Source organism: Beta vulgaris, chromosome 6, assembly GCF_026745355.1.
Source record: "Beta vulgaris subsp. vulgaris cultivar EL10 chromosome 6, EL10.2, whole genome shotgun sequence".
Classification (NCBI taxonomy): Eukaryota; Viridiplantae; Streptophyta; class Magnoliopsida; order Caryophyllales; family Amaranthaceae; genus Beta; species Beta vulgaris.
In genome coordinates, this window is record NC_079207.1 from 15274383 (window position 1) to 15289741 (window position 15359).

At 32.0% G+C, this 15359-nt stretch overlaps 2 protein-coding genes across 2 annotated transcripts; both read right to left on the minus strand.

Annotated features, from left to right (window-relative positions):
* Positions 1-1927: 1927 nt before the first annotated feature.
* Positions 1928-8995, minus strand: LOC104895946 (protein ACCELERATED CELL DEATH 6). The gene is made up of 3 exons (XM_048645834.2): positions 8037-8995; positions 3472-4010; positions 1928-2705 (listed from the first exon to the last, which is right to left on the minus strand). Exons 1-3 carry the CDS (start codon positions 8770-8772, stop codon positions 1962-1964), a joined length of 2019 nt encoding a protein of 672 aa, XP_048501791.1. The 5' UTR covers positions 8773-8995; the 3' UTR covers positions 1928-1961.
* Positions 8996-11732: 2737 nt separating this feature from the next.
* On the minus strand, positions 11733-14039 carry LOC104895947 (protein ACCELERATED CELL DEATH 6). Its single transcript, XM_010682596.4, has 2 exons — positions 13395-14039; positions 11733-12460 (listed from the first exon to the last, which is right to left on the minus strand). The coding sequence occupies exons 1-2, from the start codon at positions 13999-14001 to the stop codon at positions 12000-12002; spliced, it is 1068 nt and encodes a 355-aa protein (XP_010680898.2). The 5' UTR covers positions 14002-14039; the 3' UTR covers positions 11733-11999.
* Positions 14040-15359: the final 1320 nt, after the last annotated feature.

Sequence of the window (15359 nt, forward strand, 5' to 3'; positions counted from 1 at the left end):
AAGAAGTAACCCAAACTAACATTTATACTAATGTTATATGTAAATGCAGGGAGTTAGCCCGGAAGTTTGAGGAATTCAAGGCCTGGCACTGTAGGAGGCAAGACAACAAAGCTTGCGGACCGAATGGCGAAGTTTTGCATGGAACATGAAGACCAACAAATATGTAATAGCGTAGCTATTATTTTCAATCAAGTCCCTAGCTACTGCGTAGAAACGTATTTGGACGAATGTATTAGTGAAACCACTAGGTTTGACTCTGTGGAGTTTGTTTGACACTTTGATTTAATTTAATGCATCCTTTATTTCACCAAAAAAAAAAACCCAAAATTCTACTAATTCTAATCAACATAGTTTAATCACAATGGAAGCGTTATCAAGATAAAATTTGACCTATTACCACAACATTCTCAATTTATAAGGAAGAGAATATCGAAATACCTCAAAACACACTCCATACATTACTTAATGTATACAAAGATGTTCCGATAGAAGCTCCTGGGTTACATACACCAAAATCTGACTAAAATTCAGTAGTCTATCACTTGCTTAACTATGTATATAGAAGTCATTACTTAATTCACATTATAAAACTTTATTACAAAAGTAAACACCTTCATCATATATCCTCGTACTATCTTGCATCAAAATCAAACTCTGCCACCCACCAAGTGACAGGCCACAGAAATGACAAAACAATCAGCAAAGCTGAGTACACACTGTGTAATAGAAAATACAAGTTTAGGTGTATTTTGAAAACTAACACATAGTTATAATAACAAATAATCACATTCAACTTAATTACCATAGTTTCACAAAATCAAATCGTATGCATGTGCCATAGATAAATTGATTTCTTAGGTGGTTGTTATTCGTTCCTGATCTCGAAAAGTAGCTAGCATGGAAATGACAAGATAAAATTTCCTATCTTCTTGCCTCCCACAATTTCCTCCGCCAATTTTGTGGCCCCCTCCTATAATCCCCAATTTGATTTTGACACTATTGAGTGTGATTGCGATGAAATATGATGACTGCTCTTGTTTCACATTGAGAGATTTGTAAAATATTACACCATTGCACCAGTGTATAGGAGGAGAGAGGAGGCGAGGTTTGAAGCAGGGGAGGAGATAAGATAAGGGTTTGAACAAGGTAGGGGAGTCGAGAGAAATTAAATAAAAAGAGGAGTGAATATATATAAGGTGCAAAAAAAGAATAAAAATTCAAGATTCTAGATTTCCGACGGAATCTCCAACCTCCGATCACATTTATGATGTGCATTTGCACCTCGAGTTAAAGCTCATGCTACGGAATATATCCGTTAAATGTTATGATGTTTAGTGCACTTGAACTATAGTTCGTGTTGTACTAGTCAATTAACCCTCCTAGCTCGTTCTAGCATGCGTATGCATAGAGAACCAAATTTTTTGGGTATAAAGGGCACCACTTGGAATGATTAACTTAATATGTTAATTTGAAGTATATTGTGCTGAGCATATCTAAAGGTATATATATAGTAGTATATAACTATACATTTTTTATATTTGTCATGTCAATAATAGCTTTATCATGGTTCAAATTTTGTAATGAATGCGTAATCCATAACTTACGTGGCTTTTTTTTCTCTTATTAACTGTATTAACTAGAATTTTCAAATTGAGAGAGCAAATCAGTTAGAGATACTATAAAACCCTAAAGATAAATTAGAGAGTTTAATAGAATGATCAAATTATCTCCATGTATCATCATGTCATATTAAAAGTTCGTGATTTCTCCTATTTAAAATTTCAGGTAAATTTTGTGTGTTGTTTATTAAAAATTCTTATTTATTAATTTATGTTGATTCCAACCAGTTATATTCGATTGCCAGATTTGTTAGCCACAACATTTTCATTCCTTACAACATTATCTAAATATAAAATATACAGTATGATTTAGCATTTGTCCTCTAAAACATCCATATATTATCAATAATGCACTCCACTTATTCCCTTCTCACAAGCTAACAGCATGAGAGTGAAGGGAACATGAAAGACATAACGCAAAATTTTAATCCTAATGCAAGACGTTGGTGAATATAGAGGAATAAAGAAAACAAAGAGTGCACTTAAGAAGACCCCTCCCATAATTAACACCATAATACCTAACCAAGAAACTATAGTGTGCAGCACCACATACAAAGCCGCCATGAATGCTACAGACATCATGGCGAGGGATATACCGAGCAATGGAAGCGCGAAGTCGAGTGATAATAGGACGAGCCTGAGATCATCAAGGTGAGCCCATATGAGGGTGACCGCAGCAAGGATGGCGCTATACATGGCAATGGTGTTGGTGATCACAAAGACTTGAAAGGCACACTTGTGGGCTAGAGTGGCCATGCCTTCGTCGGGCTTGTCGTTGTTATAGCCACCAGGGATGCTGGAGCCGGAAGCGTAGGTTACTGTGGCTACTAGGGTGGAAACTAATAAAAGTGTGTTGATTCTCTCTTTGTACTTAATTTTTCGTTTTGTTTTGGAATGGCTTTGCACTAGGGTTAGTGGTTGGTTTTGCGCCATAAAGGTGGTTGACCTATGGTGATTGTTTACAAGTAAGGGTGCACTACTGAGGTTATGTGTGGTTAATTCTGCGTCAATATAGTTTATGTTGAAGTAGTGCAATTGGGGGGCTCTTGGGACACCCGCATATCTTAAAGCCAACCAAGTCAAGCGCTGCATAATTGAAAATAAAAAGATTTATTAATACCGTACTGATAGTTCAAAAAAAAAGTAATGTCATGGTTGTCAACTAATTATTGTTCTAAGTGGTAGCTATTAGTTGTTAAACATAGCTATTCAGAATTGATGTCAAAAATAAAAACAACTTCTGAAATATATAGTGTTTGTTAAAGTTAAAACTATATTCTTGGATTAGTATACTGTATATAGTAATAAGAGATGAACTATAATCTACTTGTGTAATGTGTTTTTTTAAATTTTTTGACACTTCATCGATCACCAAAAACTACCTAAAAACTTTGTTTCATCATATATCATTTTGCTCCTTTAATAAAACTTCTATAATCAATTAAGTTAGAGTCTTTATGCTATCAATTTTGAAACATTACCTTAAAAACACAAGTGCCACTTTTTTCATGATATTGCAAATATCATATACGCCCTCCGTCGCCCATAACTATACTCGCTCAGAGCTTCTTTCCATTGCCCAAGATAAATGTATATCAATTTATGACAATTACAAATTGCTTATATTACCATAGAATACAAGTTGATAATGTATTATGTATATATTGAAAATAGACGATTTGAGTAATCTTTGAATATATTTTCTAAATAAATATCTTATCTTTGATTTCCTAATACAATTAGGGTTGTCATTAGTTTGTACCCTATTTTTATTGATAAATGGAAATCACTAGCACGGAGTTTCACTAAGGCTATGTTCAGTTAGCTAAAAACAAAATGTAAGCGTAAGTACCTCGTCAAATGAAGGAACATCGTCTCCATAATCCTCAGCAATGTCAAGAGCTGTACATCCACCCTTGTTCTGGACGGTTAACTTGACTCTTTCATCCCATGTTAAAACATAAACCACTTCAGGATGTTTCTCTTTGGCACCCAAAAGCAATGGAGTGTTGCCATCTTCATCTTTCATGTTGATCATCGTCTCGAGTTCCGGCTGTCGTAAAACATACTTAACAACCTCAGCTTTCCCACTTGCAGCTGCCACATGAAGGATGTTTTGGCCCTTTTTGTTCAGCAATAACCTTGAATTCGTAGGCAACTTTGTAAAGAACTCCTTGACTACTTTCATATTGCCTCCGCTGCATGCCGAATGGATAGGAAAGAAGCCATTATTGTCGATTTTGAATGCTTGGTTTATGAATGTATCGATGATGTACTTAACCCCATCATGGAAGCCTATATAAGCCGCATATGATAGTGGTCTTCTTCCCATTTCATCTGTCGTCTTATATAAAAGTTCACTATATTCTTTCAATATCATTTCCAAGATATCTGCCCATTTCGAGTAAAATGGATGTAAGTTGTTTATGTAATAAACTTGCAAATTTAATTTTATAATGTTTACAGGAAATGGACCTGTCTAAAGCCGGCGCAACTCTTATAAGGTAACTAAAATTGAAGGTGATAAGAATCAAACCTCTAACCTCATAGTAGAATATGAGAGCTCTTAGCATTTCAACTCACTTAATACATGCAAATAAAAAGCAAAGGTAAATTCCCTGGTTATTAAGATTACATTTTACTAGAGATAACAAACATGAATTTGCATTAAAAACAGTGGCGGATCCAGGATTTGAGCCACGTGGGTTCGGAGTTGTTCAAACATAAGTTCCGAAATTACGTTTACTATCTAGAGTTGTATCTTTTTTAATGAAAAGAGAAACTTTCAACAATTGTACTTAGCAGAGGTTCCATTCTTAATTATATCGTCACAAAAGATAACAAAATAAATATTTGTATAACAAAAGACTATCATTATCTTCTAAAACAAAAACAGTTATAAAACGAACTACGGATCGAGTATCAATTATTACGACGATTTTCTTTAAATCCACTACTAACCAAGTGTTGAAAGTAATTACATATCTATGATACGAAACGATGAAAAAAAAGAAATAATATAGAAACTAGCACAAATGAAATCTAAAATGACAACTAACAACAAATTCAACACCAATATGCTCTTCGTATTATAGTTTGGGTGAATTGATGTATAAATTCTTCCATGTCAAATGTTAATATTCACACATTTAGTTTATAAAATGCACCTATAATCTTTTTATAAATATTAACACACATTTCATTACATATCACGTAAGTATATGAGCAGTGAATGTCAAGTAATTAATATAGTTAGTGCATGATTATTTGATTCCTAAAGCAAGAAAACTGAGAAGAGAATGAAAATAATTTTCTACTTATTTTCGCACATATCGTGTGCATATAAAACTAGTAATATTTAATTGGAGGGTGATATATTTACAAATATAAAGGAGAGGTAATTAATAAAGGAAGAACTAAAAGAACGAAATAGAATACTAAGATATAAAACATTAGCTATAGTCCATTAGACTTGTAGTAATATAGACCACTAGACTTGTAGTAATAAAAAGTAAGGAAAAGGGAAAGCAACAATAAAATGACCTTTTAAGAAGAGTAGAACCTGCGACCTTGAACACAAGGACTCAAAAAAACACGCAGACTACCACTGGAACACAATAATACATACTGAAATAATACGCGCGCTTAATATATATCCGGTATTATTTCCTTAGTTTTCCAATTTTACCCGATTTTTCTCCGAATCCACGTGGGTTCAGTTGAACCCACTGAACCCACGTTGGATCCGCCACTGATTAAAAAAACATGTATTTGCTTTATATGGTATACTTCTCAAACTTTGGAGAAATAGACTACCTCATTTCGAATATATATTCAAATATCAAGTTTTTCAAATCTTTATCTAATACTTCCTCCATTATTTATGCTCTTTTCGACTGAATTGAAATAAACTGAATTTGTCTAAATTGTACAGAACCGAACATAATATGTTTGAATTTAATTGAAGTGAATGAAAACTATGAGAGAAAAATAAGCGAACTAATTGAACAGAATTCTGAAATAAAATGAATTTTCATTAATTCAAACTAAACAGAGCCTTAATAGTTGCAACCAAATGGTTTAATTAGTGTGCAGTTTTAGGATCATGATAGACAAGAAAAATGGACAAACTAATCAGAAAATTTTAAATACTTGCAAGAAGTAATTAAATTGTAAGGTCCGAAAATTATTTCAAAATACTTGTTTGTCTATCTTATCCGTCAAGCTCCTAAAATTATGTGATAATCCACTTGATTTCAATTATTAAATAACATAGTAAGTACATAATTAAAATGTCAAAAGTTAGACACTGTCAAACATGCAAAACATATGCAACGGAACTAAAAAAACAAAGAAGAAACAATTTATATATAGGAAGATAATTTATATGAAACATCCCATCGATGTACAATCGATTAGACTTGTGCACACAATTCAATAATTGTTAGTAAGATGCTATATATTTTTCATAAATAAAAAGTGTAACGACAAGAATTTAAAAAAAAATGATAAAGAGAATTAATGAAGAGAGTCCATATCATTTGATGAGATGTACTCCTTTTAAAACCGTTTCTTCACTTTTATGCGGTATTTCTCCCCCTCAAAGAAAGAAACAAAAATTATTAAAAGAAATGATCTAATTTTAATATAAAAATAGACTTAGTTACTAAATAGATAAAACTAGTTATTAAAAGAAATTAAATAAATTACTATTAGACTAATTTTCTCTTTTAATATTGGATTTATCATTATTTAATTTTAATTTAAAAATAAACAATCTCTTATAAGACAAACTAAAAAAATGTTACCTCACATCTTTGACCTAATCAAACCCTCATATAGTGATATGATATATTTGTTGGTTTCTGTGCTTCAAATGAGTGGTGAAGAGAAACAGTACTGTTCCTTAGCGGTGTAGGATTAGTGCTTTGTATCCGTTACTTTCATTTCTAATAGTGCAGTATTACGTGGGATCATGTTCGACACTAACTTTAGGATTTGATATGTACAAGGCTATTAAAAGCCCTCTTTATTCAGTGAAATGATTTAAATGGTTTCCCTCTATTATTATCTCATGTATGGCTCTACTTGCTTCTAGTATAGGTCAGGTAGTGTGCTTATCTATCTTAAAAAACTATGCCAGGGCCGGTTCTGAGGGTAGGCAAGGAGTGCCACCGCCCAGGGCCCACGATCGTTTGGGGCCCAAAAAAAGAAATTAACTATGACCAATTAAATAAAAATTGATACACTTTTTGAATATTTAGTGAAATTTGTGCTATTTTTGTGCAATTTTTAATAATATTATGTGCTTATTTTTTATTGGTATCATTAACAAAATATAAATTATAGTTTTAGGTACGAAGGTTTTAATTATATGACCTATAAAATATTAGGATCGACTCATATAGGGGCCTTTATTTTTAGATCCGCCTAGGGCCCAAAAATTATCAGGAACGGCCTGAACTATGCTTTGCTCTTGCCTAGTACTAGCCTTATTTACACGTTACACGTGCGTAAAATGTAACTGTTTTGCAAGTTTTTAAGCATCGATTTCTTTTTTTTCTAAATCAGATAATTGTACTTTGTATTTTTTGTTTTTAAGTAGGGGTATATGGTCAAAAAAAAGTGGACACCAAAATATTCAAGAGTTCACATATATAATAGAGATATTTCTCCAACAATATTTTCTGGGTACTTAGCTTATTCTCCTCTCTTGTATATTTCCCGCCCATACTTTTATTGGTATTTTCGAGCCTGATTGACAAAAGTAGTTATTGCGATTAGCTGTAAAAGTGGTTGTCAACGATATGATGAAAAATAAAGTGAGTAACTAAGAGCAAGTTGTGTTTAAGTGAGAGTCACTGGAAAATGTTAACATTTTAATTCGTAGTAACATTTTCATAGTTTCATTAAATGAATGGGTAGACTAACATGTGCGTACTAACCACTATTCATCAACTCATTTGAAGCAGTAGTATTGAGATCTAACTAATGAGAAAATATAGTAAATAGGAGATGACATTGAGATCTGGAGTAGTAGTATTGAGATCAAATTAGAAGTAAAATGATAACTTTGCCATTAACGAAAACAAAGAAGAAGAAAGTTTTTTCTTTTCAAGTGACTTAGTAAGAGTATCTTTGTGACTTTGTTATTTATTGCATAATTACCAATTATCAATTACAATACTCTAATAAACTCAGTCGCATTCCAATCACTATTCCACAAACTCTCATGCTCATATAGCATATGCGTCTTTTTTTTGGACTTGGAAAAGGAATATAGGAAGTTTATTTAAAACAAAGAAAGTGATTGGTAGTGAATTTATAAGTTAGAATATAGAAATGGAATTTAAAACTGTACCTCGTACTATGACAATTCTAAATTCTAATTAATTACTGATAGAGTATTGTAAGTACCTATCTTTTTGGCGATAATTGCAGCATGAACAACTGATTTCCCTTCCAACAATTGATTCTCAGCATCCGGATATGCTGCAACTACATCTTCAGAAAGCATGTCTCTAACAAGCTCCCAAAATTCTGCTTTAATCGCCAAATAAAGTGGAGAAATCCCCTGCTTATTCAACTGGTAAAATGTTTTAGGGCATTTCCTGAACAAAAACTTAGCCATTTCCTCTTGCTGATTCTCTAATGCAATATGAAGGGCAGTGTTCTTATAATCATCATGATTTTCCCTCTCCAACATCGAAATATCACCAAGAACTAATTTCTTAACAGCGTCTAGCTGACAAGATTTTGCAGCAACATGGATAGGAAGATCACCATTCAAGTTTTGAACTTGGAGAAGTTCTGGACTTTGTTGAATGATCAACTCAATGATGTTTGATGATCCTGTACTCGCCGCCAAATGAAGGATGGTGCTGTTATCAGACTCCCAGACAAGATCAGAGAATTTGCCGCCCTCGTCGACTACACCCTTCAAGCCATTGATGTCGTTGTTCAGAAGCATTGCATAGTGGGCTGCGTTGATGGTGGTCTTGGGTGATGAATGTAGTGTGCTAGTGGTTGATGATAGTATAGATAACGATGATAATGATGATCTGATCATACGAGCGCTGCTGATACTGCTTGGATCACCTTGTAGTTGGTGGTCATTAGTGGGAAGTTGTTGGTGTTGTTGTTGTACAGCCATGAATCATGAATGAATGAACTTCAATAATGAACAGAGCACTTACCAGTTACCACTTAATTTACTTACTAGTCAGTACTTATTACTTATTAGTCATATATATATAATGTGGTCCTTGTTTAATAATTTGTGAAGATGATATCCTATAGCCTATAGGGGTTATATTTTAGTTTTTTTTGGTTGCTTTGAGAGCTATGACTATGAGGGACAAAAAAATTGGAGCTGGAAAGAGAAAGGCATGCTATTTTATACTACTATTGACAGTGGAAATAATACTTTTGTAAAGATAATCTGAATAATTGAGGGGAAAGACAGATGATGGAACAATTTGTCTTTTATATATTGTTTTTGTCCAAACTGGGTTCTTTATTTTTGAGGTGCGTTTGAGGGGTGGGGGATGAACTAAGTTCTAACCAATTGTATGCAAGATAATTCCTGTTGCATGATTGCCAATTTACACAAACTAGTCCAGTCTTATAATTGGAAAAATATCATAGACCTGGAAAAATGATCTTTTGAGTAAGTTAAGGTTAATTAAACAAAATTTTAGGGTTTGAAATGTGTGTTTCTACCAATGTGTCATGAGATTCTGTCAAGGCTTCATGTACCTTTTTCTATTAGGTGGAATCAATGTTTTGAGTTATGTGTGATTCTTAAATTATCGGTAATGGATTGGTGGGTTCAGGTCAGTTAGTTTAATAATTTTCAAGTTTGAAGTGTGTTATATATAAATAGTTTTCAATTTATTTGTAATTGGTCGCTCCAGTTTAAGTGTTCATGTTAATTCTTTGTCATATAACCAGATCATTCTTGATTCCTAATGTGTCTATTTTAGATCTGGATGTACCAGATCCAAATTAAAGCTACTTCAATTAATTCAAAATTAGATCATCATTTAATTTATTTTTAGTTGGTTTAGTACGCTTCCAGTTTAAGTCACCGTGTTAATTCTTTGTCATATAATCAAATCATTCTTGATTTCCAATGTACTCCCTCTATTTCAAAATATAAGGCATTCACGCTTTACGAAAATTTGCTTTGACCACAAATATCTCTCAAATACGATAAGTAAAAATTATAAAAATCATACCGTTGGATTCGTCTTGAAAAATACTATAATAATATTATTTTTTAAAATTTTATATCAACATAAATTGAGAGTAATTAACGGTCAAAGTTCGACTTCGAACATCGTGCGTGCTTTATATTGTGAAATGGAGGGAGTATCATTTTAAAGTACTTTTTTTACCCGAACGATGTCTCGGGTCAGTTACAACAAACAAAAATGTTATTATTTTTAAATTTTATAATTTATTTTGCTACTTTTTGTATTTTTTGTCCATTAAAAAATTGAAAAATTCAAGTCACGACATGATAAGTAAAAAAAAATTGAAAGACTTGTGTTTGAAAACAATAATACCTTAAAAGAAATTGTGGTAAAAGAATATGACATCAATATTCTCTTGTAAGTTAAGTCTTTTTAGTTAATTATAATTATTACAAGACTTTTTATCATATTTTATTTGAAACATTAAACAACAAAGTCATAGTGTATTGATAGTTAACCTCTTACTTTTCATTTCAAAGGTCACGTGTTCGATATCTTGCACTTACACATTTTTTTAAAAGTGAGGAGTACACATAGATATAAAACATTGGCATCTTTCTTTAACATGCCTTTTAATATATTTGTATAGATATGGATGTACTAAGATCCAAAGCTACTTCAATTAATTCGAAAATTTCCGAACAATCTAGACAAATATAATATGAATTAAAGTAGTTACGTACTAAAATACAATATAAATTATATTACGGTCCTGTTTTCTTTACAACATTATATCAACATATAATTTGAATTAATACAAGGATGGATGTGGCTAATTAATCTCATAAGTTGTTGATTCTAATGAATTGCCAATTCAGTAATTTTTTTTTGCTAATACCAAGTTAGTAATCTAATAACATGATATGTTCAAATTAGACTTTATAGAATATTATCCTGTATTTTTGTGTAAGTTTTTGCGGGAAATAAAGGTGATCATGGAAGGATCGAGTAGGACTTTGGTAAATTGGTTTTTTTCAGGGGTTAGAGCCTCAAGCCAAAAATTTAAGCCAAAACCCACTATTTTAAACTGGCTAATTTTGGATGCTGAAATACTTTTGTCTTGAAACTACGTTTTTATTTTCTTTTTCCTTAAAATAAATCGGAAAGCAATAAATTTCCCTTGAAATGACAAATAAACAGAGCATACATTTTAAGAAAGTATAGGATTAGTTTTGAAAAGTTTGTGTAAAAATTGAGAATAATTTAGCGAAACCGAATTAATAAAAAATGAAATAAACACAATATTTTGAAATATTCAAAATTAAATATAAGCACTATATTATGAGAGTAATATAATTATTTTGAAGTTTATAATCTCTTAAAAAGGAATATTCTTGTCATTTGGAAATTCAGGACATTATGTGAAGTAGCAAAACGCCAAAATGCGATAAGAACACTAAGGTGTAGCCGGCTTTATTGACTCTTCAACATGTTTCTCATTGGCTTTTTTTTTTTTTTTTTTTTTTACGTTTACCCCACTAATACTAAACCACTAGCCACTAGGGTTTGACATACCCAAAGGCCTTATCTGTAAATTTGCAAACTTTATGCTCCTTATATATCAGAAACTCAAAAGCTGCACAAGAAGGATATGCATCATATACTTGTATACGAGTATCATTATTTCTGAAATCCTCCCCAATAAAGATCCTAAATTAGCACATGAAAAATCTATTCCGATCTATATGTCATTTGGAATTATCATAGTTACGTTCACCGACACAAACTAATCAAGACTAACTAAGACTGCTGGAAGCATCTTTGCAGAAACTACTGCTACTTTTATTGCATTTATACAACTATTGCAAGCCACACGAAATATACAAGTCTATATACATTCTTTTCTAATTAGACGACAAGCTAGCATTACAACAACTAACAAAAACAAAAAAGTACGTGTTTTTCCCCTCCCCAAATTGAAAATTTTAGATGTAAAACGTTGTTGATAATAAAAGTGCAACTGTATGTATATATAGTAGAATATAGTATAAACTAATGTGAATTACCCACCTAATATATGTATGTATTCACCCTTAGATCCCCCCGTCCCACCACAAAAAAGGCACAGAAATAAGTAATGGAATGAATGTGTTGTATCTGTTTGGCAGCAGAAAAGTCTTTTCTAGGCAACCATGCTTCTTCTAATAACTTCCTCGACCTCATGATTTCTGCTATTTCTAGCTAATTCCAAGCACGTGAAACCATTTTCATCTTTCTTCTTCATTAGCACTTTACCGTGTGATAAGCTCAACAAGTATGAGACTATGTGCTTCAACTTGTTGCCGCGTTCTTTCGCAGCTAGATGCAGTACTGTTCGCCCATGATGATCAACAGAGAGCAATGATTCAGGGATTTTGGAATGGAACATCTTTAAGATATCAACTTGGCCTCCTAAACATGCCTTGTGAATAGGGTATGACTTATCTTCGTTTGGGTAATTAATTGATTTCTCAAACTTTTTGAGGAAGTAGTAAACTGTATCAACATAACCATTGAAAGCAGCGTAAGATAGAGGTGTTAATCCTTCTTCATCTCGAGACTTGATTAGCTCAGGTTGATACTTGAGTATTGTTTGTAGCATTTCTGTGATTATTTGACAAACAAACAGTCAACACAAGAATTACTGAGAAGATAATTAAAGTAAAAATTATTGCTATTATTAGCATTAATTATAAGATGAAGACCATATAGTTTTTGACTTTGTTGTGAATGCACTGACTTTTCGATCATTGACGAAAGACCAGTGGTCATGATGATGTTATTAAAAAGGACTAGAGTATTAAACCTTAAGAAAATGAAAATTAACAATTTGCTATCAAAATACAAAAATTATTAAAAGAAATTAAACTGTCTAATTTTAATATAAAAGTGGACCTAGTAACTAAATAGATTAAACTAGTAATCGAAATAAATTAAACTCGTCATTAATGGACTAATTCTTTTTTTAATATTGGGCTTACCATTGCCTAATTTTAATTTAAAAGTATACGGTCTCTTACTAGACGAACTCATCAAAAATAATACTAAGTCTACAACGTTAACCCTTGTCTAGATATTAAAGGATCACAATTCATCTGATTTTTATATAGTAGTCAAACCTGCTAATCTTTACAATACGCTTTTACAAATGTAAATTGAGTTAATTATGACAATAGTAGAAGTCAGAGTCGACATTATTCAAGTCCAAAAAATTATGAATGTGATAATTTTCTAAAGGGAATCAAATAGCTAAAAATAGAAATATTAAACATTTAAGAGTACTAATTGATATGGATGATTTTGTTGTCACACTACCATAATTAATGATTTTTCAAAAAGATCATGAATCATAGTTGAATAAAAAAAATTCTATTAAGTTGAATATTGTTGGATTGGTCTCAATATGAATTGTCCATAAATCAACATTTTATAATATTTTAAATTTATCAGTGAAAATAATATTAATGGTAAAAAATGTGTTATTGACAATAGTAAAAGTTAAACGGTTACAAGTATTAAGAAGCAGAAGAAGTATTACCTTGACTATTATCTTTAATGGCAGCACGTACGATAGATTTTCCTCTACTTAAATGGTCAACAACATGATCATCCCTAACCAGCTCGCGAAACATGTTGTCAACCAAGTCCAAGTCCTTAGAGTGGTGCACCACGGCAAGGTAAAGAGGAGACATGTTCAAGCAATTCAAGGCATACGAGGCTTGCGGATATTTCCTAATCAAGTAGCATGCAACCTCTTTATTTCCATTCATCACGGCGAGGTGCAAAGGCAGGTTTTGTTGGGAATCCTTACACCATAACAACTCCTCTTTTCTATGAACCACCTCTTGAACCTCAATGACACTTCCATGACTTGATGCCGTGTGAAGGTCCATATCAGTAATCACTTCATTAACTCTAAGACCATGTTGTAAATTATTAGTAGGATGCCTTCGAGAATTCATCCATATATCAGTAGATATGGCATAAACTGTTATGTTAGTAACTATAACCCGTGGAATAAGGGAATTTCCCGTAGGGGTAAAAATTGATGGGAGAGGGATGCCCACCATTTTCATAATTTTTTCTTTTTCCTTCTCAAGTTCTTTTTCTTTCATTGTTTTAGGGAGATTTTGGTAATTGCTCATAGTCAAGTTTGTAGTAATACAGTACAATTAGCTTTATGTAGTTTTGGTCTATTTGAGGAGATTGAGAAACATATGGTAGTAGTGGTTTATATTTATATGTGAGGAGAGAATAACATATAGGTTGAAGGAAGAAATGTACAAGCAATTGCACCAGCAATGCATGATAATTTCTAGGCCTAAAAATAAGTTTGCACCGATTTGTCCAACCAATGTTGTTCACTTATTATTGTTTATTACTCTCAAGTTGACTTGGTCTATTAACTTAACTACTACAACCCCTCTTCTTTTGTTGCTTACAAATTACGATTAACTTGCTAGTTAAAATTTTGTTTTCCATATACAAATAGTCTAATTATATTTATGGAGTATTAGTATATTCTTGTCATATATATACTCACCGATCAATAAGAAATAATATATTATCAGGTGGGTTCTTAATATTAATATGGATACTAAAATAATATATGTCAACGTCTTAGAATTTTCATTAAAATGTTATTGTAATAATTATTAATTAAAGTTGTTCACTGAAGACTAGCTGCAAAAAACAAAATTAAAATCAAATTGTCAAAATAATTTCAAAATATGAGAGCGATGAGGTGGAAGCCGACAATGAAAAATATGTTTTTTTTTCCCTAAAGTTCACCTTTAAATACATCAAAACTAAATAAAGAATATTATGCACTTGAATTGCAAATTAGATCTTACTTACCCGATATCTTAAAGATTGCTTGCATTAGAAATTAGATTGTAATATTCTGGATATGCCCTTTTCTATATATTCACTAATTAACAATCTAGTTAAATTCACAATCTCAAGTCTGGCTAGTTAACAATGAGAAATATCTAATTGGAATTGGATTGAATATATGAAGTGCAATTTACTAGGAAGCGATAAATTATGGGAAGTTCAAATTCCTAGGAAATAGAAGTATATATGAAGTTGTTTGGTTGGCAAAATCATGGGAATTTGCACTTCCTAGAAAGTTATACTTCCTCCAAAATGGAGGAAGTTACTTACCTAGGTCCCCCTAGGTAAGTAGAACTGCCCATAGGAAGTTATACTTCTCATTATCAACCAAACACAATTTTACACTTCCTAGGAATTTCAAATACATGTAAAAAATAACTTCCTAGAAAGTATGACTTCCTATATGCAACCAAACATGACCAAATACTGATGAGTGATGAGGTAATGCGATTTAAACAACTTCCTTTAATTTTTCTTTACAACCATATAAGCCAAAATATTCTAGCTTAATTCCTTTAATCCTCCAAATATTATTGCCTCGAAGATTAAAATACGAAATTCCAGACATTTCGTTGCATTGACACACATAATCAGTATCGTAGACCTT

Excerpts from the sequence above, each read along its gene's own strand:
- LOC104895946 (XM_048645834.2), bottom strand. The coding sequence starts at position 8,772 with ATGGCTGTACAACAACAACACCAACAACTTCCCACTAATGACCACCAA. Across the intron at positions 4,011-8,036 it reads AATTATCGCCAAAAAGATAG|ATATCTTGGAAATGATATTG; the intron begins GTACTTACAATA and ends CGAAATGGGCAG. Across the intron at positions 2,706-3,471 it reads ATGTTCCTTCATTTGACGAG|CGCTTGACTTGGTTGGCTTT; the intron begins GTACTTACGCTT and ends TCAATTATGCAG.
- LOC104895947 (XM_010682596.4), bottom strand. The coding sequence starts at position 14,001 with ATGAGCAATTACCAAAATCTCCCTAAAACAATGAAAGAAAAAGAACTT. Across the intron at positions 12,461-13,394 it reads CATTAAAGATAATAGTCAAG|AAATGCTACAAACAATACTC; the intron begins GTAATACTTCTT and ends AAATAATCACAG.